The sequence below is a fragment of the Chlamydotis macqueenii genome, chromosome 7, assembly GCF_036417535.1.
Source record: "Chlamydotis macqueenii isolate bChlMac1 chromosome 7, bChlMac1.mat, whole genome shotgun sequence".
NCBI lineage: Eukaryota > Metazoa > Chordata > Aves > Otidiformes > Otididae > Chlamydotis > Chlamydotis macqueenii.
Genome location: NC_141562.1, coordinates 8,122,309 through 8,145,766, shown reverse-complemented (window position 1 = coordinate 8,145,766; position 23,458 = coordinate 8,122,309). Strand labels below are relative to the sequence as shown.

The following is a 23,458-nucleotide window of genomic DNA, read 5'->3' as shown; positions in this document are numbered from 1 at the left end:
AACAAAGGAATTTGAACTGTCCATGACCTGCACACCGCTGTTGCCACAGCAGTCCATGGCTGAAATCGGCAGTACTATCTATCCAATGGTTTGATTTTCACTCTACAACTGCCTGTAGCTGTAAAATTTGCAGTTTTTTAAGCTTCAGCAGGATTAAAAACTAAGTCTGGGGATACAGTGTTAACTGTTGGCCAAAACCAGGCAGTCATCTGTGACAGAAATACAGGGCAAGGTACTGCGTGCTTGGTCAGTACTAAGACAGCCCTGAAGTGCCTCAAGGAACTTGAAAACTGGGTCACCCTTTGGGGTGCTTTAACCAGAGCCGCTACAGCAACAGAACTTCTCAGCGTGGCCAGGAGTGAGAAGTGGCAGCAGAAGGGTCACAGGGGCATTGCTGACTTATTTTTGGTATTACAGAGTATCTCTGTTCCATATAAAGACTGTTTCTGCATGAAGTCAGCAGAAAGCAGAACTCCCTACTGTGCTTACTTCCCTGCCTCAGCTGGCTATGAAGGGCTAGAAGAGGAAGACTACCATTCTCTCTCCCAGCTTCCATCTGAAGAAGAATATGGCATTGATTTGTCCATTGGTGCACACAGGAGCAACACAAATGGAAGCCACTGATGGCACACCTTTCTCAAAATAAACAAGTCCACATTGTGCCTTCCGTGCCTGCTAGTGTTTAGACATTGTAAAGATAGTGGTCTAGGAAACATGAGCTGGAAGATGCTGCTTCCTCCCACATGGCATCTTCCACACTTAGAGACTTTTTAATGTAACTTTTATGTTTTGTGGCAGAGCTTAAACTGAAGAGTAAAGTATTTTTCGAAGCTGTGCTCCATCATGTAGGTGATTGTGCTGAAACAAATAGAAGAAGAATAACTGGGGTTTGTACCCTGCTGGGTCCTCAAGAAAGTGTGAAGTTTGCGTATACTGGGAGTTCTGAGGAATAAAATACTTCTCTAATTTAAAAAAATCCTAAAGAGATGGAGTGCTTTTGGGTCCATAGCATACATAAGCACACATCTTACTTGAAGAACGCATCCCATGCTATTGTTAGATGCAAATCCATTGAAACAGCGAATACTATGCAGTGCTGTGCAGTGCAGCCGGCACAGAGGAATGTGCCAGCTGGAAAATACTGATATTTAAGGCACTAGTTTTTAAAAACTATTATTAGAGTGCATGCTATTGCTGTGTGTAGGCTATCAGACATGCTTCTTGTCTTTTTCATGGTCCCTCTCTGGCTTTCAAATCACAGACCCAAATTCTCTGTAGATTTTCTCTGCACAGCGGTACTTTAGAGAACACGAACTTTGAGCCTGAACCAAGGAAGCAATTTCTATAGCAGGTGACTGCTCCCAGAACTTTATAGCAGTGACTTAATTGGACCAAATGGCCCTTAGCTTTTAACAGAGCCGTTTCTCAATTTTCATGAAGTTGAGCATACTGCTTGCAAAGCTCTGTATGGAATAGCGTGTTAAAGCTGTTACAATAAATCACTTGCTTCAAAAATAGACCTTGTATTTAGAGAAGTCATGGAGCCAAGTTACTCCAAGCACACATCATCCCCTCAGTGTGTATTTCTGCAGCTCTGTTAATATTTAATTTTAACTGTATGCTATGCAGAAGTTATTTTTGCAGGAAAAAAAAAAAGCTATTAAGTTACTAACTCTGTTTCTAGCTTGCATCATAAATCAAAGCGAGCTTACCTCACTTGTGCTACAGAGCTTCATAGCTTTGACTTTAGGTGTGCAAAATTGGAAGTTTCTTCCTGGATATATCACTTCACAAGGTGATTAGGGATGTCATAAGACTTTGAGATACATTCTGCTGTTAAAGATTTCAGATACATAGTATGTATGCAAGTCTTGAGTACAAGTCTAGACTTCTGATTCACGTTTAGTAGACAATGAATCCAGAGTTATGGCAGCTGGAGGTTTAATTCAGAGTTTGGCAAAGAATAATAATCTCTAGAAAAAGCTATCAAGCTTATCACATTATTTTTATAATGAAATATTTTTTTTCTAATTGTAACCTTATAATACACTGGCCCAAAAACTGTAAGAAGACATAACATAAAACAGTATCAACATGAAGACATTTTTATAAGAAATAATATGGGACAAGAATGCTTAGGGAAATAAATGTTTTTACACTCTCCTTTATCACCACGCGTTATTCTAACCACTGTAAGCTTGTGGGTGCATTGTCTGAGGAATCATGAACAGAAATTTCCAAGTATTTTCACGCTGTCTTGAATATGCAGATTTGAATGATAACAGGCCCTTTCAAAGACAGAATGAGCCGTACCACTCTTAATTCACGTAAAATTGATCTACCTTTTTTTTTTAAAGCGGTATTTTAAAAAACGCATTTTGGATTGCTGTTACTCTGGATAAGATGCTATAAGAGATAGAGGCTGGGATGAAATTTACCATGTGCTGTTTCACAGTGTTTCACTTTCTGAATTGCAGTAGCCTTCCTCTTAAAGATCCTCACGTAGATAGTGCCTCTCCGGTGTATCAGGCCGTGCTTAAAACTCAGAACAAGCCTGAAGATGAAACCGAAGACTGGAGTCGCCGTTCTGCCAATCTGCAGTCTAAGTCTTTCCGCATCCTTGCCCAGATGACTGGAACGGAGTACAGTAAGTTGAATAACAAAACATCTCCCTCATCCTGATTTTAGATTCATGTCTTTATTTTCTTACCCCAGTATTAGCAACCGATAGTCAAGGAAGACTCCTGTCCAGCTTTAGTCATTATCAGTGAGAGCAAGATCGGAGAATCCTGGATGTAACTTGAAGGAACTAGGAAATCAAAGTGTTCAGTCTCACCTTATGCTTTGAGGATAAAAGTCTCTGATCTGTCATCACAAAAGCATAACAGACTACACAGTAAAATAGCATTTGGGACCCCATAGTAGTTCTTACTTACAAACCAAATCTCTGCAGTGTGATCTTTCATTTTCCAGCAACATAAACATACAAAGCTGTCCATTCATTAGAAAAAAAAAGAACAACTTATGTCTCTCGTCAGTCTTTTATAGAAGTGATTCCCTGAGGTAAAAAAAAAAAATCATGGATCACCATTTGTATCAAACCTATGGTTCCCTATCAGCCCTATTATCTAAACCTAGATATGCTATGAATGTTATGGAAGCTTAAACTTTGTTGCTTGTTACCTATGGAAATGTTTTTTCTGACCACCTGGTACTAACCTCAGAGTTTCTTTCTGATCTAGAGAGAAGGAAATTCAGGGATCTTTCCCACATCAGGAGCAAATAGTTAGTATTTCCTTCTCATGTGAACCTGCTGCTCCCGCTCATGCTTTCCCACAAAGCAGCAGGCCCTCTCTGTAGAATCATTGCCTACTGCTGTGAAACATTACTAATAAATGAAGGAGAAAGTAGTTGTAATAGCTGCTTCCCTAACATCCTTCTTCCAAGTTCTAGGAAACTGCTCCTCTTCATGCTGTTCTTACAAAATCCACTGCTGAAAGTCAGCATGAATGCACCTTTAGACAGGCTTTTGATCCGTTTCTAAAGAACTTAAAATTTAATCATAAAGCCAATTCCTTTCTTTCTTTTTTAACTGAAACATTTTTTTGCCTGCAGTGCAAGATCCAGATGAAGAAGCCCTGAGGAGGTCAAGGTAGGCAACTCCCTGTGAAAAGTATGGCTTTCTCCTTACTGATAACCAAATAATGTTTTAAAACAGTATTAATATGAACATACGTTATTCTCTTCTTGTTTTAAAATGTTCTAATAGATTTACTTGAAAATAATCACTAAAATTAAAATGCTATCACAAAGAGGCATTTGAATGCAAATGGTAACAAATTAGCATGTTTTTAGGAAGGACAGTGCAAAATTCCTGACATGTTTAAATCTGAAAGCTTTCTGCACATGCAACTTCCATGTACTTTGCTGCATGTGTGAATGCAATGAGTTCCTAAGACCAAGCCCTGTGTAACTACTTGAATGTGTAACTGGGTGAAAATATATAATGTTGTGATAGCACTGAAATTTGTGAGCAATTTATTTGGATGACCCTCTGTTTGACATTTGATTCTCCTGAAATGATGGAGTAAATAAATTGTTTACATCCATATCCATAATAATTTGCTTATGTTTTGTTTGGTGTAAATACAACCCAAATTTGAGGAATATGGAAGCACAGAACTGCTTTTGCTAGTGGATATATGCATTTGTTTCATATGATCTAGCAAAACCGCTGAAAAAGCGGATATGTTCAGAGATATAACAAATTAGATTTAACATCATCTTCTATTGTCCTGCATAGCCAGGAAGTAGATTTATTAGAGGTTCTTATGTTGAGCTTAAAAACTGCAGCTGAATCAGAGCATCCTGCATGCAAGCCTGTTTTTCTGTTTGCATACTTGAAATCCCTGTATCACATTAGCTACTCTAAGCCGCTGGCTGCGTTTGCGATGTGTTTGATATTCAATCCACTTTCTCTTTCTTTTTCTATTTTCTTTTTTCTTTTTTTCACTGCCATGTGGCTTCTGTAAAGGTTCTGAGCTTTTGATCACAGTGCAAGTTACACATGTTGAATCAGTGAGAAAGATCTCTGTCATCTTCCCTGTGAGAAGACAAGTAGACTTCCAGTTTACGTTTGCTATAAACCATCCATTGCAGTTCACCAAAGTTCCTGGCTAGGTGCCTGAACATCAGGCTTGACATTACATTGCTCACAGATTTATTTCTTCCCTCAAATGTGCAAGTCTAATTCTTATTAAATGTATTGTGCATTATTTGTTTTGATGTAATAGCACACATCCAAATCCTTATTATGATGGGATTTTAAGTGTTGTGCTGAACTTAAGTCACCCATACACATCTGAGAGTCATATGTTGTTTTAAAGAAAAAATCTTTCTAGCTGTAGCCTGTGCCTTTGGAAAATAGTAGATATTTGAAACTTAATTATTTTCAACATATCTGATACCATGTTATCTCGTAACACATCAACATGTGTAAATTGCACATTCCATTCAGTGTAACTTGAAGTATGTGACACTGTGCTTTGCATGTTTTCTGCAGTTTTGAGGTATCGGGACAGTTACGGTTATGAATATATTTAGGCACAGCTGTCTTAGCTGAAGAGGTTTAAGGGCATTCATTGGCAGCAGAGGCAGAAGAGAGTCTGTACTAGGTAGCTGTATGGGTACTGTGCCATTGGCATGGAGCTCTGGAGCAGGGAATGAAATGGAGTCTCCTTCCTACCTGACTGACAGTGCTTGTCCCATCTTGGTGGCTTGGTACCGACCTCAAACGTTGCACATACTCCACTGCAGATTTGGTAGCAACAGCCCTGGTTATGCGTTCATCCATCATATACTACTCTTTTGGGTCTACTGGACCTCTGTTTAATCCTTTGGCAAGGCCCCTGCCACTTTTGATTCTGTAAAGGATGGAAGGACCTATGTCAGGTGCACAGAATCCATACTTGAACTCCACTCTTCCAGAATAATAATGGAGTAGAAACTCCTCTTCAGTACCTACTCCAAACAGCCTGTACAACCACGCCTTTCTCCATGCCCACAGTTTGGGATCACTGGAAGGCTTCCTGGGCTGCCAAAAGCAAAAGCTTTCCATGGAACTGTGGAACCTGAGTCTTGCCAGATTCAGTGTTGTATTAATCCCATGCTGTGCTGGCATTCTGGAAAAAAATCCTCTATGTTCCAAAGCTGAAACTGCCAGAGATTTCACAGGGTGGGGAATTTTGGTCTCAGGGCATGCTGGTGCTTTCTCTTGTCTCTTTGTGTCAGCTCTTCAGTGTAGTCAGCAAGAACTGCATGAAATGGTGATCAGGTTTCTTCCAAACAGTTGGGGGGGGGGGGGGGAATTAAAAAACAAGAAAAAAATCATGTTGCTTATTTTTGGCAGAACTGTTTTACATAAAAATAGTCACTTCTAGATTACTTCTAACTTCATGATATATGCTCTGAACAGAACCCGTAAAGCTTGGGAATTGTCAGGTGGCAGAACTTTCTTTTTAGTTCATGTTAATGAGCGCATTGCATGACTGTCCTTTGCTCGTGCTACTGCTATTTTGAAGGCACACATGAGATTATAACTTGCTATGGAAACTTTCCATTGCTGTTGTGATGATTGTTTCGGAATATTTTCCGGAAAGATGATATCCATTTCAAGCCAAACGGATGTTTCTGAATACCCATTCCTTGAATGGAGGTGGATATCTTCAAAGCAGTAAGGGAATTCTTTAATTTCATATAAGATCCACTGCAGCTAGTATGCTCCAATGTGATTTGAATAAATGCCATAATGAAGTTTCAGCTAGGAATACTTTTAATTACTTAAAAGCATAAAAGATAGTTTGACAAGTAATACATCAAGACTCCTTTAGGAGTGTTACTTGCATGACACTGTGTTATTAGGGACAGAAGATTTAGAAATATCAGTGAGTTTGTGGGCATTTATTCTGTTTATTGTTTTGTGCTTTCTTCAGCTTGAGGAGTAAAACCAGCCTAAAAAAAACGGTCTGTTCATTTGTTTGGCTGGTTTCACTCTCAAGTTCCACTGCATTAACACAATTGTCTTGTCGTTCAGGGGTAAATAATAAGGGAAAATTACCTTGTTTGCAATGAATCAAATACATTTTTGCAAATAACAAGAAAATTTTATTTTCCATTCTGTTTGATATACTTCTCCTTGACTGTGCTCTCATCCCACATCCTCCTCCTTCCCCTTTTTATTTACAAAATCTGAATTTAAACTATAGAACATCTACAAAAGACTAAATCCTGAGAGGTGCTGAACATTGCTTACATCTTGCTTGAGCACCCCGATCTGCTGTCAGAGGTAGCTAGGGGTGTTCGCAGGAGGGTGTTCACGGAACTGTGCTTTGAAAACCCCATGTTAGACTGCTTTTTGACACAAATTATCAGAAATATTTATGCAAATATATATATACATATAGGCTGACCTAAGTATTACAGAACGGAAAATATTTGCATTAATTTTGCTTTTGTATGGAATTAACTTTCACTGACTGCTTAGTTGGGGAGGAGGGAGGGAAAAGCCAAGAGAATCTGCTGGCAGGAAAACAATGGGATTACACTGCATTTCTAGCAAAAGCAGCCCTGTAATACTGAGCACGTCAAAGAATATGAAGCTATATCAAGTTACTTCTCAGAAATTAACTGCAAAACCTTTCATACATGGTTCAAAAAGGATTGTCCAGCCTTCTTTGCACTGATTTAAAAGCTGAGGAAAAAATCCAAATAAATTGCCATTGCCCTAGTTATAAGGCAGGGGAGTGGTAGCCATGGTCCCTAACCCCTTTCTTTCTCCCTCCTTTCTTTCTTCTCTGTGTTTCTCTCTCTCTGTCTCTGTCTTTCTGTCTCTCTCTTTCTTCACGCCACAGGGAAAGGTTTGAAACGGAACGTAACAGCCCACGCTTTGCCAAATTGCGCAACTGGCATCACGGCCTATCAGCGCAAATCCTTAACGTTAAAAGTTAAAAGCCCACACTTAACAGGCAAATACACGAGACAGAGAAGTACAGTAAAAAAATAACTGCCGTCCTGAGTTAGAGCCTGAGAGTGTCACACGCAGAGGAAAGACTTACTGCTAGGGCCTGTCTTTGGTAGATTTCTGTTCTTAGCCTGGTATCCATTCACTGTCACCAAAACTAAAAATAATGAAACATGTTCTTCATTATAAAGTAGATTAGCTTTTTTTTCCTTTACTACATCAAATATAACTTCAGTATTCAGGAAAGCATCACTATTGTACTCTCCTGACTTTAATTCTAGAAGAAAATGAGAGGGAAGTTATTGACAGTATTTCTTCAGGAGGAAGAGGAATGAGACTTTTACTGAGCTTTACTGCTGTAAAGATAATTAAGTAGGAGAAGAGAGATGAAAAGGAAAACTGACTGAGCCTGGCCTAGACTTTGCTAAATGTACAACATACTTACTTTGCGTAGTTGAATGATGTCATTTGAAATAAGATATTAGCAATGTGAAGTTATATTTCTTCAATATATTACACTGCTAGGAGTCATTTGCTGAAACTATTGCTGTAAGTTTTCTGTTGGAAACCTGAATTTGTCATTATATGAAAGCTAGAGACAGCTGTGGTTGCGCAGGATCTGTGAGGAAATGACATTTTGCTAGAGGAGATTTAGGAGTGAGAAGAATATATAGTACTACTGGCGCACTGAAGTTTTTAAAAGCATCTTGTAAGTTTTAAGGAATATGTAAGTTGTAAGGAACATGTTGCTCATTCTGTATTTCTCTTGCTTTGACCCATGTTTTTTTTCTGTATATAGCAGCATGCTTTATCTGAAATAAAAGGTTTTAAAACTAAAATAGCTATGTGCCTGTTTTACACAGTACTTTATTCTGTTTTAAAACAATAACTGCTTCAACTGATTATTGAAAGAAGAACTTTTCTTTCCATTAAAAAAATGTGATCAAAAAGCTTTCCCCTATTACCTATAATACTTACTGACCTTTAAGTTACCTGAATTAGAATAAACCTGACAAAGCAGCTGAAAGAACAGCAACAGAAATGAACAAATATTGTATTAGGTGTGAATGAAAACAAGGCACAATTAATAGATGTTAGATGACAACCTATTGATAATATCATTTAGCATTTCCATTTGAATAACATGCATTCTTTGGCAATAATGTGCCCATGCGAAGGCACTTGAGACCTTGCTGGTGCTTCTTAGAATGAGATAATTTTCTTTCAACATTACAACAATGCTTTGCTTTTAAGCTGTGTTGGTCAAGATACGGCAAACCTATAGAAAGGCCCCCAAATACTTCTTTTTTCTGTTTGAAGTACACCAACAGCAATGTCACTTCCCTTTCTAGTTTATGCTCTGATCATTAGATGAAACAAAAAATGCAATGAAATCAAACTGTTTGTGGTTTCCATAGAAACAGTTGATGTTAGCCATCCACAATCTGCATTAGGAGTCCTTAGCAATGATTGAAGTAAAAATTTCTGGTGGTAAAACACTGGTCTCTGCAACAGAAGGTTGACTCTGTTGCAGCCTTGCCTACATACCTTTTTTTTTTTTTTTTCATAAACTTATATAAACTGCAAATTAGGTACCTTTATCTAGGAGCAGTAATTTTTATCAGAGATTAGTGCATGAGATTAGGTTGAAACTCTTACACTTTTTGCTGCTTCCAAACATCTGGAATTTATATCAGCAGTCCATACAAGAACAAAGTTCATTCAAACTCCTATTGTTTTTCTGTGTTATAGAAGGAAGGAAAAGCTACCATTCATGGAGGGTTTTGCAGGAATCAATCAGATACTGGAGTATTTAAAGGGGAAAAAAAAATTCACTATAGTACTTTTTTTTAAAAAAATAGTATTTTTTGAGTATTATTTAAGAGTCCATGAGCACTAGTTCCTTTTAAAATGCATTCACTTTTCTTAGATAAGCATGCCACTTAATACAAAACATTCATTTATATTTTCCATATAAAACACAAACAGATTCTGATCATACCATCTTATTAGTGCCTGTGGAAAAATCAGCATAACTGCATGAAATAAGAGCAACATTTTAACTTTTTCTGAATGTTGCCAAGATCAAACTTTGGTTCCAAGTGGGTGAATTTTATTTATATATGGGAAACTTTGACAGAATTTAAAATATCAATAGGCAAATAATTTTTTCCCTAAACATCAAACGTACCAAAGTAAAACATTCTTCCAGTTCTGATTTTCAACCAAATTAAATGGTTTTCTGAATAAGTAATAATACAGTGTTTTCACCTAATAAGAATTGTGCATCCATAATGTTTTGTGAGCATAACACAAATACTATTTGTTTCAAATAATCCTAGTGCATGTACTATAATGGAAAATGTCTACATTATATCTAAATGTTTACACTTAATGTTATTTTTAAAGGTATTTTTTTATAATCAGAAAAGCATAGTTTGATTAGATATTAAATTATGCAGATGTAATTAAGGAACCCCTTCCCCTTAGCTCTGCTTTAGTGGATTTAATGGTAAAAATTCAGTACGTATAAACCATGTATTCAGAGAAACAGTTGTAATCCTTTTTCCTGGAGGACACAAAATAGAATCTAAAAACTCTCCAAGTTAGTAGAATGTCTATTCTTTATGCAGTCACAGAAGAAAAGTAATCAAAAAATTTTCAATAGTTGGTAACTTTTGGAAGTTTTGCAATGATAAAGACCTGTTGTGTAGCTGCTGTCATTAATCACCAAAACCAGATTGGTTACAACAGCGTATTTCTACTGCTTAGTCCAGTCCCTCTCAGAAAAAATATCTCCCAAGTGATGGGCTTTGTTAATTAAACTGTCAGTCAAATTTTTCTATCCAGTGTCTTTTTTATATTTAGATTAGTAATTCCTTAACTCCTACTCCTCAAAAATCTGCCTTTATGTTGTCATGGAGATCTTCAAGCCTAGAAAATGAATGTTAGAGATCTTTCTCTATGTAACTATTAAGAGGCCTTGTTTTTCCCTCCTGAGTAGGAGGCAGACTTTTTCTGTAGAGTGGAGAAATTGGGCTGGATTTGTCGTTCTACTACATCTCATTGCTAGAGACTTAGGCCTGATGAGACTTCATTAACAGCTCTAAGAAACTACTAGCTTTGTTCTAGCTAAAGGTCAAGTCTGGTCTATTATTTCGAATATGTCCAGGCTTATCTCACTGTATGTTGCTTCTGATTGACCAACCCCATCTTGCAGCATTTCTTGACCATTTGCAGAAGTCTGCTGTTTTGCCTAGGAAAATTAGTCTCAGTTAATGACACTGAGGCTTAAAATAGGTTCCTGATGAAGACTCGATGAGTCCTGTAATCCTTTAAAATAGCACTGACGATAAGCAGCTATATCTGTCCCATGCTGAATGTAGTTTGAACCATGACTGTTCTGCTGAGCGGAGGGCAATGGTTGGTGACAATACTGTCTTCTAAATAACCACTGTTATTTAAAAGTAAAACTCAGGATGTGTATAGTGATATTAACCCCCTGCCCTTCCCAATATTGCCAGTAAAGTGTAGTGTTATAAGAATTAATGAAGATACAGCAAAGCTGATGCCAGTAGGAAATCAAAACCAAAAGGCCTCCCAGGTAAATCTGCTTGTCTGGTTGACACAGGGAAATGCTCATTTTCTGCTGTGGTACAAGACCGTTTGATCTAAACTAACCTGTTTCCTGATACTGCTGCCTTGCCTTCTACTCAGATGGTCTCCTCCTTACCTCCTACAGTGCTTAGTTGGCAGCAGGAATACTGACTGCATGCAGAGTGTGCTGATGGGGCGTAGCTAGAGCGTGGCTTTAGGGAAGCAGGCATGAGAACTTGACCTCTCTTCCTTTCATGCATGAAAAACTTACAAAAGGAGAAAGGTCCTGTGGCTCCTTCCCTTGCCTCCCTGTTCACGCCTGCCTGCATGGGAAGGAGAACAAGTTCTTGCTGTGTAATAAATCTAGAGGTTGCTTTCTCCTCATTGCGGTTTCTCTCTCACCACGCGCAACTATATGGAGTATATCTTCAGTAGCAAGGGACAAGTATTTCAGGGACTACTTTATCACTTTTGAGAAGTCCAGCTCTTTCGTATCACAGAGCTGTCTGAAGCCTTCATCAGGGGCAGAAGAGGTGACACTAATTTTTCCCTTGTGCACTCAGGTTCCCGCAGGGACTGAGTTGATTTTGTGGCTTCTTTAGCAATGTTACCATGAGTTTCAGTGACTGGGCCTATCATTACATTATCATTACTTGTATCAGAAAATACATAGTTACTTGCACAAATTTTAGTTTGCAAAGTTAAAAAGCTAGAATTTTGATATGGTATATGGTAGATAATGACTTTCTTTAATCAGTTAGCCTTTAATCAACAGCTTTCTGCAATATACATGAAAATGAATTCACTAAAATTTGCTCTCAAGCAGAATAACGTTCTTTGTTCTCCTGCTGCTTATCAAAGCCATCTGACACCACCAAGACAAGCTAAGGCACCTTGATCCACTTCCTTTGTTTGCCAGAATTTCCAATGATTAGCATTGCTCACCTGCCCAATTGCCAGAAACTTCCTATCTGTATGCTAATTAGATTACCAAAATACTTTTGAAAGATATACCTTATTTTTCCACAACAGCCCATAAAATAAAGCAGACTTCTAGAGGTAGCTTTCTCATTTAAGGAACATAATTGCAATAAAGAATAATAAGTACATCAGTTTAATATATTCTGATTCCTGCTTACCTTTTAGCACCTAAAGGGTGAAAAAACCCCTAGAGATAGTGAATTAACTCAATTGTTTCTATGGAATTGTGAGTGGAACCAGAACAGAAAATTCATCAAATATAATGTCTTTCTTCCCTAAAATACTCCTGGAGGTTCTGTGGGAAAAATTAATTTAGAGATCATAAATTCCTTGTTTTCAAGCCAGTTCTCTGTAGAACCAATGGATCAAAGATGGTGGCCATAAGATATGGTGTATCCACGTGAATGCACTCACTTAAAATTAAAAGAGTGAGGCCTCCAAATGAAATTATCAAATACCATTAAGCTTTACTCAAAATAGTTCATAGAGAAAGTAATGCATCAGCTAACAGAGCTTGTTAAAACTCAAGACTCAATTTTGGGTGTGTGGGTGTGTGTGTACTGACCTATATTTAACATCTCATCTTTCCAACCTCAATCTTCTGCATGTTCCTGTCCAGCATTTAACTTGCATGGGCAGAAGTCGACATCACTTTAATTCTGACTGTGGAACCTTGAAGATTCTCATACGCATCCTTCCGCTGATGTAGATGGCTAACCAAGATACCAGTGCACAATGTTACCTTTCTTTCTGACCGCTCCCTTGCATTGCCTTCAGTCCAACAAGGAAAAAGCAGTTTTTGCATGTAGCAGGCTTTCCAACGAGCATGTGTAACCCAGAGGTACTCGGCTGTGGTCTGCGGATCATCAAACTGCCTCACAGAGCTTTGTTTAGGATGAGCTGGAAAACTGGCTGATAGCATAGTATTGGCACTGCTTCCTTTTATTCTGCTTCTAAATTGCATTAATGTCAGCAAAATTACACTAAATACTAATAACTTCCTAATAGTTCATTTCCATGTAAGCATTTGTTGTAGTTGACCCAGAATGTTATATGATTACAAATGAGAGAAAAGGAAGGTAAGAAAATCCTTAAGAGAATTTAGCAAATAAAATGTAATCCGCGTTCTGAAGGAATGACAACTGCTGTAATTCATACTGCTTATTTGGTTCAGGAGCTGAATAGAAAAGACACATTAGAATATTTCAGCTGCAGCCTCATGTAATAATACCATGTAGAGAAATTATGAATTTTCTTATCATCAACGTGCACAGATTAAAATTATCTCTAAAAAACTGCCAGCTGAAATTGAGATATATAGGCTCTTGTTCTTCTCTCAGTTTCCCTGGAGAAAAGTGAAGCCATGATGAGAATGAACACTTCAGTGAACAGGGAATAATTCCCTAGTGTAGAATACCGAAACTTGCTGTGCCTTGGTTTTGTCTATAATGGCAGCAAATACAAACTGAAAGTCCTGATGTTCAGGTGTCCGCTGGCAGATACCTGTACTTTACCAGTGGGGCTATAAAAAGCTAGAGGGAGCCGTTCAGATAAATCCAATTGCACACTTAAGGCCAAGATAGGGAATAATTATCTGAAATATATCACAGCTCACAGTGCTTCACATACTCAGAATTTTGCAGTCTTTGTTCTTATTAAAGTGATGTGTTTACCAGTAAGATAAACTGGAGTAGATATACTTGCATGCCAGATGTCACTATGTAAATCTTGAAAAAGGGTTATCTTAACTTTCACCAACACCGATGCTGCTGTATTCCAGCTGCGTTTATTTGACTGTTAAATATAAAGCATACGAGTAGATGCCACTAAAATGCATCCGTAGGAGGTATTTACTTTGATTTTAGTAAGCTGCTTTGATTGAGTTCCATACTACTTGTTGAGAATTAGTTGCTGGTTGGTTTGTTTGGTTTTTTTCCACTGAATATATGTCAATGCTTTTCCTATTCTGTGGCACAGTCTGCACAAACCAGGATACCTTCCAGGAGAAATGTATTTCCCTGTTTTTAAAAGCAGACGTACTAGCAGGATACATTGCAATTGTCTTGGCGTGGGCTGCTCACATTCTTAACTACAGTGGCTGAAAAAGAGAGACTAGCTATTCTTCTACTCCTTTTTTTCTGATCCCAAGCTAAAGTTTTAACTAAACCAGCATGACAGTTGTCTTCTGTCCTCTCCAGTTAACTGCCTATGATTTCTTTGTGTGTCTTATGATGTCTTTGTTAAGATAACAAAAATATATCTTGGGGGAAAACATCTCTGTAGCTTTACATTCATCTGATCATGGAAAAATTCTCAGCTGCAAACACAGAAAGGTAGAAATAGTCTCATTGGATCAGAACAGCAGTTAATCTAGCTCAGTGTCCAGTTTCCAACAGTGTCAGTATCTCATGCCTTTGAGACAAAAAAAGGCTGGAAGGCAACAATGAAATAGCTTTCACACAACTTTACTCCCAGACACTATAAGAATTTTTTAAAAAATTATTTTGTGACTTCTACTTCTTAAAAAAAAAATATTTATAGGCAAATACGTTTATGTAAATATAAGTACATGTTAGGATGAAAGCTGTTATAAGTCTAATAAGGATAAGTCCTGCAAATCCAAATATAACTAGAAAAACAGAAATTTTCATTTTGATAGATATAGACCCTAGTAACCTATAAGTCTTAATAACTATTTCCTCTTTGAAAAAACGACAGAACGTATGTCAGGTTCCATAGAAGACTATTGGGTGATCAATTCAGGAAAATACTGATAACTGAATAGTAATATTTATTTTAAAAATCCATAATCTCTTATTAAAGATGCTAAGCTGATATTTTAAATACTCAGTTGGGATTCAGGAGAGATTATTTCAGTTCTTTGCCCTTCTGTGGACCTTCTTTTTTACCATGTGCAATTCTGTTAAGTTTTAGTTCCTCATTTGTAAAATGAGAAAAATATTGTGTTGCTGCATGAGAATACAGAGGAAAAAAAATCAATTATTTGCTTATTGCTTCAGTACTGAAAGACAGAGAAGAGTTGAAGGACCATGTGGTCTCTTGGGATGCGTAATGTTCCTTATGTCATCGGATCTTCATTAGAGATTAAATGGTTCTGTCTCTACAACATTTTAAGGGAACAGAGAGGACCTATTCAGGAGAGTCTAGATCTGTTATTCTCTAAGAAGGTAGATGGAAGGTGCACAAGTTGCATGTACTGTTACATGTACTTGTTTATTTGTGCATCTTTTATACTTAGTTTCCAAAAATAAAATACAATGGGAAAGTATTCCACTGGAGTTTGGATTCAACAGACTCATTTATTGGAAACTCTCTGAAGTTTCTTCAGGCTCCTGCAAGGTTTCAATAGCATACACAAGCTTGGCTTGCAAATGAATTTTACATTTTGTTACTCAAACTATTATGATTCTTGCTAGTATAGGGGAGGGAGTTGCACTGTTTTCTCAGAACAGTAATTGACTAAGGCCCTTCTATCAAAAGCCATTTCAGCTGGGGGCTAAAAGGGCTGCAGACAAAAAAAAGGTAATATGAAATCTCTTCGAGAGAGCTCAAAACTGCTATCCACTACTGTCAGTTATTTGATCAGCATGAGCAGCCGCAGTGATACAAACTGCTCGTAATATTCCGAGCCAAATTATTTTAGGTTGTGAAGGTATTGACTTCACCGAGCCTTCCCCAGGGATGTATTTGACTCCAACGTAAAATTATTTCTGCATTTAGTTAGCAAAAAATGTTTGATTGTAAAGGCTGGAAATCAGATAGTCTGTTCCTTAAAATGCAAGTATTGCAAATAAGAGACACCTACCTTGAGCCTTTCTCGCTGTTAGCCAAGGGAGAATTACTCCTGTTGGCTGGGAAGAGAAATAGTTCCTGGAAGCAAAACCGTGAAGAAGTATTGTGTGCCTTTGAGCTCATCCTTCCCTTTACTCTCTGCCTTTTCTTTTGCTTTATTCTGTGGAAGCATGTCTACTATACTTCTCTCTCTCTTTTTAACCTTCACAACTCCCCTGCCATTGTCACACAACATTATGCTGTACTTGTACACTCACAGAAAAAGCTTTTGTGAAATTCTGACCTCAAAGCCAAGTGACATTTTTCTGCATTCTTCACTATAGCCACAGCTACCAGAGCAGAAAAGTTGTTAGTTCAGAGTAATAGTAAAAACACAGGCCTAACACTGCTTCTGCCTGACCCCAACTGCCTGCCTTTTGGTCTTGAGTATAATTTCTCACAGAATATTTGGTAACACTGGAAATAAACAATGCTTTATTCTTTTCAGGCTGTGACTGTGTGTTTTAACATTCTTGCATGATTACAGCTCTTGGTATACTAATACTTCCCCCAACACACGCACAGTTTCAAATCCATCCTCCTCTACCTTGTTTCATTGTGGCTTTCCTATACCTGACGTTCCAGTGAACTCACAGTTTGGTTACCCTAAAGGTAGTGTTTGGTTTCTCATTGCTTTAGAGTGGTAAACCAACTGATTGGGGTATTTACTTTCAAGATAGGTTCTTCCATTCTGACCATAATAACATTGTTAGGCAGACAGCCACATCTGAGGGTCACTTCAGATCTACTGGGTTTGACAATCTGCTTCAATTTGTATATTTTAGAGATTACATTTTAGTTAGACATTTTAAAAATTGTTAGAGAACACCTATGCCCAAAACTCTGATGTAAACTGGACTGTTTTTTTGTAACTTTATTGGAGCTAACCTAAGGAAAGAGCACGTGATTGTATGTATATATGTATCTGTACATACATAAACACAGAAAGAAATATATGAAACACTACTAAGAATGTGGAAAATATTAAAATAGCCTTCCAAACATAATGTAGTTAATGATTGGAGCCCAACAAATCCACGTAAATAAATACATGTACTCCTTTTTTTGAAGGACTTTTCAGAAAGAAGATTCAGTTGGGTAAATGAGGACACTTGCTTTGTGTTTTGTAACTTTAGATTCCAGTTACGAAAAATGTTCTCGTTTGGCATATTTCGACTTTAAACGTGTTGAAATTCCAGCACATTCCTTAAATAGGAAAGGACACAACCACCCACTAAACTGCTAAATATTGAGACTATCTCAGTTACTTAACTTAATTGGATTTCAAACTTAGGAGTCTAAAGGATTCTATTCCTTATGAAAATACCTATGTCTTAACTTCTTAAATAGATACACAATTGCTTGCACTAAACTCATCAGTTACTTCTACAAGCGTGTATGTGCATTTACAGAAAAACAGCCTAATTCTCTATCATTGAGGCTGACTTACTCCTCACCTCAGTGAAGGAGTTATTTCACTTGTTTCTAATCCAATTTAGATTAAGAAAACTAGTACTTACTTGGGTAGGACAGAGAATTTTTAAGTGATGCCAGACATATATAATCCATCTCGTATGAGTTTTTGTTAACCATTTAACTGCTTACCATGTCAAAATATTGAATCCTTGAGGACTGCTCAAGTCAGATTGTTTTTACCACTTGGATTTGGCACCAGAATATATTCTGCTGGAATATTACTGACATTTCCTTTTAAGGAAGAACTTACTAAAGTCAAAACTATGCCTGAAATTATACACATACGTACATACAATGTCTGATTTGTAACTGTTAATTTTATTTCATTTTACTTTAATATTGAAACAAAGTTGTTTGTAATTGAAAAGAAGCATACAGTAGACTTGCATATTTGGTGGGTTTCACTTGGAGAGCTGAAGAGGTTTCTCACAACTATATTTATGAGCAACCACTCTAGGATGCTTTTTGCAACCAAACATTTCTCCTCAACCGATCTTCTTTCTCCCTGGTTTTTGGTTGTTTTTTTTTTTGGCCACCACCGGCAATTGCATTTATTTTATTCATGCTGTATCCCCTCCTTTCACAGAAACAAGGAAAATGTTGCAGCAGCATCAGAAAACAGGTAATGTTTGTTGTATGTGTTTGTCTTCCCTCGTATTCAGAGTTTACCTTTACTTTCCCCAGGTTGTTCTTACCTAAAAAATATGACATTTGTACACTGTTCGAGCAGATGATGAACACAGAGGTTTCCACTAAGTGAGTTTGTTATGCATTTCTTTCTGATGCAGACTTCAAAAAGCTCTGTGAGATGGGGCAGGCAAGGATCACGTTTCTCAGAACTTAGAAAGCTGAAAAATAAGCAGCTTTTATCAAATGTGCTTGAAATGGAATATTGTCAGTTTGTGATGGAGTTTTAAAAACAATTTCAACTTTAAACTTTGTTTAGATTGTTCAAGATCTTTTTAAAATCTAAATAAGGTTATCTTTTTGGTATTTTAAAAACATTTATATACCAAATTCTTGCATATCTTGATTGATTCTTGGTGGCTTTTGAGGTTCAAAACATACTATCTCTGTAAATAAGTTATTTTATTTCAAAAGCTGTTTTCTCCCAAAGAGTCTCTGCACAATTTGCAGCTACATATAGAAATATATTGTTTTCTATGAGTTCATATACTAAAACATACAAATACAAACACAAATACAAATACAAACATACAAAAACAAACACAGGTACTTCTTGAGTGAATATGACCAATTGTTTAATGGAGCAAAGAAATGCTTCTTATTAGTTTGTCATTAGAAGAATTCTGTCTCGCTGCTTTGCTCTGTCTTGTTGATTCCTGCCTAAACAATATGCAACCACTTGTTATTTTTGTTTTTTTTCAAGACTGCTCTCATTTGAACAAAGGTTGCATAGTTAAAATCCAAGTGTAAGCGTTATCATTACTAACGGTACAAGCAATGGCAATTGGCACTTGGTACAGTAGGGAAAAGTTTTATTTTAATTTTTAAATTAATTATGTCAAAAGAATGAAATAAACCCCTTGATTCTTGTATAACAACTTTATATAAATTAAATTGAAGAAACAAGTAACACATGTTAGCATTTCACTGGCAGTTTCATTTGTGTAAATCATCTACAGGATTAGACAGCTGTTCCACTGAAATAGATATTTTTTTAATTATTATTTTATTTTATTTTACCAGGAACAATTTCTGATGTATGACTGGTGTTAGTGTCATACTACATTGCCTTAATCTTGCATGGTTTTTCATACCATAGCTTTTCTCCACCTCCATTATCATCACAGCTCTGCTATGTGTCTTATTTTGATATTCCTAGCAATATGATTTCCAGATTTAACACAAGGTACCTTTTTAATTCTTAAAGCCTTTCCTGGTCTTAAGTGGTAATAAACTATCGAGATTTGTCATTACTTCATCTGCAATATCATGATGATCTTGTGTGGTATAAGGAATTTGGGGATACAGAAAGAGGACACTGGGTACTTACAGAGATAAATCTGCCAGGAAAAAGAAAAGACAGAAAAATAAAGACTTCATTATTAAACTAAGACTTATCTTGACTTTTTAGCTCTGAGGTTCAGCACTTTTGGTTTTTTGTTTTCTTTTTTTTTTTTTTCCTGAAGGCTTTATTCCATATAAATAATAACTACTATCTTAAAGGGCCAGGTATTGACATTCTAAAAAGCTGCTTTATTTGATATGGTAGACAGTAGGCATATGTATCTCTGAAAACTAAAAAATCCAACAAACTTTTTTTTCTCTTAAACTACCAGCTTCTTCTCTGGCTAGAATTCTGTTTCTCCCTCAAAAGCCTGCTAGGAGATTGGTGATGTGATAATAAATACCTCATTTACAAATCCCCTTGTAATCTTTGTTACCCAGGCCTACAGCTACTACGCATGTGCCACAGTATGTGACCTCAAGTATTTGGCATCCTCCTAAATCATGCAGCACGGATGCCAACACTGACAATGCTAAGCCAGTGGCCTCCAAGGGGTCTGTGAGGCTTGGAGCGGGTACAAGTCAGAGGGAGGCTGGTTTCATCACTACTGGCCAGAAAGTCCCTCTTACTTCATCCAGTAATCAAAGGTACACTGTGATGTGTAACTGCATAACTGACCTGGTTTGGAGCTTTGGAATGGTTTGGTAATAACCTCTAACTCCTTCAGACAGAAAGGCCCATTGCCTAAGACAGATGTCAAAGTTCCACAAATTCCAGGAACTTCTAGTTCACGTGGGTTTCACATTCTGTGTGGCACTCTTAAGGATCGCACCTGCAACATAGAGACAACAGTCACTAAGCACCTTCTGCAGAGAAACAGCAGCTGATATTATTCACTGTATTTCTACAAACATTCCCATATTCAAATGCAAAACTATTCCATGTTATGTCTTTCTCTAAAAACCTTCTCCACCACTTTTTTTTTTCTACAAATGCTACAGTAAGAGATAATTTTTACCTATTAATTTTTATTTTTGTTCCTTATATTTTCAATTCTTTACAAGAGATCTGTTGGAGGATTTGAAACAAAAATAACTTCATGTATTACATAAAGGAGACTAAGTACTGCTTTAATGATCTACTCAATTGTTATTTGGACATAAAATCTCAGAACTTAACATTTTACTGAGAGAAAGAAGTGTAATCTGCACTTATTTTTTAAATGTTAGAGTGGATTTGTTGCCTTGTTTTCTCATTATGGTTGTTAACCATTGTTATCCTCTTAACCTCTACTGATCTGTGTTCCTTTTCATGAGTGAAAATAAGCTGAGAAGAGATATGTGTGTTTGTTTTCATGACGTAACTGACTCACACTGTGCATTTTATGTTTATTTGTTACAGCAAATATGGAGATGTTTGAGAACATCCATTTCCTTTGGTTTTTGTTAAAATGCAAAATACTGTAAAGACTAAAAGTGTACAGAATGACTGTATTAAAAAAAAACCAACAAAAAACTCTTATGTAATAATGAAGCTGTTATAATAGATGATCTATTTTATAAAGCAGCATTCTCATTTATCAGTTCTTAAATGTGTTCTGCACCCTTTCAGACTGAAAATCTAGAAAGGAGGCAATCTTGAGGGGGAAAAAAATTATGTTGATTTTATTTTGAATATCTAAATAAAATTATTTAAAATTTATAGTGGTTAAACTAAAAATAGTCAACCTAGTCTGAGTTCTTCCTATAAAACTGAGTAAAGAATTCGTTACCAACTTCATATATGGTATGTAACCAGATCACTCACCCTAATTTTTAAGGCTTGTATCTGCTTCATTTTTATTTATTTCAATACCATGTTCCATTAATTAATATTCTACCCTGCAGGAATGTGATCAACTCTCTAACATTTTAATCACATAAAAAGAAGTACTACAAACAGCATGCAAGATAAAATCTGTATTTTAAATTTTATTAAGTATTTCAGTATATTTGCATTTATTCTATTTATATGTGTTTGTCCAGTTCAAATCTGTCTCCACACAGGTCCATGTCCCCATCTATTCTTAGCTTTTTTTTTTTTTCCATTTCTGTCTTTCTTTCTTTCAAATATGTATCACTGAGTATGTGTTTTGGTTAACATTTTGGAGATTGCTACAATTAAGTAACTTCACTGTTTTCTTCTATTCAAAGTATGAAGTCTTGATTATTTTGAAATCACTTCAGTGAAAATAGACAAAATAGGTGAAATCCTAGTTTGTGTTTGTTTTTAGGACATGCATTAATTTCCCTTTTTATGTGCAGTATAGTTTCAGTCCTTTTGTGTTTGCCAAATCAAAGATATGCAAATACAAAACTGACTCCACCTTTTAATGTGACAATTCCAGTACCCACTGTTGCACAGGGTGAAAAAATCCTACAAGTATTAAAATTGGGTAACACACTAGCACATGATGCATAGCTGCCATGTACCACATATAGCTACTCTGCTACATAGTCTACGTAACTGATATAATTGATACTGTATTAGCTAAGCAGAAGTATTTACATCATGATGCAAATGCATCAAGATAGAAGAACTGATCTGAATTTCAAGTGCATATTATGACAGACAAACTTCTGCAAAACTGATGTGGAACTTTTGTTTTGCTATGTGTGTAATGATTTGAAAACCAGAATTGCAAACAAGCTGAGTATTTTCAAGAGCTCACTAGTTATGTATGTAATTCAGATGAAACTCGTAAGGGAGGAAATACTGATTTTCTGCTTTTGTTGTGGGTTGCATTCCACTTTGAAATTGGTAGGCATAACAACCACACTTCCATTTCAGCTAATCAAACAGTAAAATATTCAGCTGAAATAAGACACCATCATTTAGACTACTAAACCATAAAAGAAAGTAGCAAAAAGGAGGAGGACAGGGGAAATGGGACAATCCCTTGCAAAGCAAAGGGTATAATGAATTCTGAAGTACTAAGCACTCACTCTAGATCCTGAGGAGTATAACTTCTTGAATCAGTGCTTTTGAGAAAAGCAAAAGAAAATATTAATAGAATGGCTGAAAGAGAAAATATTTTTGCAATGGCAAATTCACTTAAAAAAAAAAAACTGAGAGAAGGAATGTTTGAGGGCTAAAGTTTGGCCAAAAAACAGTAATGGAACTAAGGTTTATTTTGTTATTTTATATTTACTGTGCTCAGGAAATAATATTTTGCATGTTCTTTGTACATTGCACAAAAGAAACACCGAATTCCATCACCCTTGTAGGAGTCATTTGTGAGAACCCTGAGATGTGCCAATATATTTGAGTTAGGTCAAAAGAAGTAAAAATATATCCATTATGTTCTTATACCACTGCTTGTGGATGAAACAACTATGTCATGCACAGTAATGCCCTGATTAAAATATATATATATATTAGGATAACTATTAAGGAAAATTAATCTACAGCACAATAACACGGCACCAAGAAAAATGTTCCTTTTGCCTGGGGGACATATGCTTATATCATCACTGAAGTTTGGGCCCCAAAATAGTATAACACTCTGAAAAATCAAATTGCAAGTAGTTATTTTTCAGTAGCTTATTTGTTCTGTGGAAAATAATTAATAAAATCCACAGTAAATCTACCTAAACACAAAATTAAGCTTCTGTCTATTCTTGTTTCTCTCTTCCCTCCCCTCCCCACCTTTTAATTTTAAATGACCTAGTGATTTTTGTTAAGTTTATTGACAAGTGAATAATGAACGTACATATTATTATTCTTTTGTTAATATTAAGTTCATTGAAACAGTCAGCAAAGAATGTTAATCTTGTCATTCCACTTAATGATTTTGGATTTGTGTTTTTTTTTTCATTTGATGTAAGAGCTTGCAGAAGACAAAAAACTGAACCTCCGCAAGGATTAGTTCATTAGTTAGCAGTGGATGGCTTTGGCTACACTGTTTTGCAGACCTGTCTAATAGATAACTGCCCCATTTGTCGATCTGTAAGAGATTAGTAATACTTTCTAAATCTGAGTGAGGCTGCAAGACTAAAATATATTAATGAGCACTTGGCGCT

The 23,458-nt window shown here is 36.5% G+C and overlaps 1 protein-coding gene and 1 long non-coding RNA gene across 4 annotated transcripts in view; one reads left to right on the top strand and one right to left on the bottom strand.

Annotated features, from left to right (window-relative positions):
* Positions 1-23,458, top strand: part of LDB3 (LIM domain binding 3) — a 128,470-nt gene that overhangs the window by 74,711 nt on the left and 30,301 nt on the right. The window contains exons 6-9 of one of the 2 annotated variants that reach the window (XM_086752172.1): positions 2,478-2,647; positions 3,616-3,652; positions 18,012-18,047; positions 19,838-20,044. In XM_086752172.1, coding sequence (XP_086608298.1) covers positions 2,478-2,647; positions 3,616-3,652; positions 18,012-18,047; positions 19,838-20,044 — 450 coding nt within the window. Of the gene's footprint in view, positions 1-2,477; positions 2,648-3,615; positions 3,653-7,409; positions 8,359-18,011; positions 18,048-19,837; positions 20,045-23,458 lie in introns of those variants that run through there. The other variant, XM_010117127.2, reaches the window with a different exon arrangement.
* LOC147600042 (uncharacterized) overlaps positions 18,127-23,458 on the bottom strand; it is a 45,851-nt gene continuing 40,519 nt past the window's right edge. For both annotated transcript variants that reach the window (XR_015259062.1, XR_015259061.1), the window contains exons 3-4: positions 20,076-20,229; positions 18,127-18,273 (exon numbers count right to left, since the gene is read on the bottom strand). This is a non-coding gene — a long non-coding RNA (uncharacterized LOC147600042). The remainder of the gene's footprint in view (positions 18,274-20,075; positions 20,230-23,458) is intronic.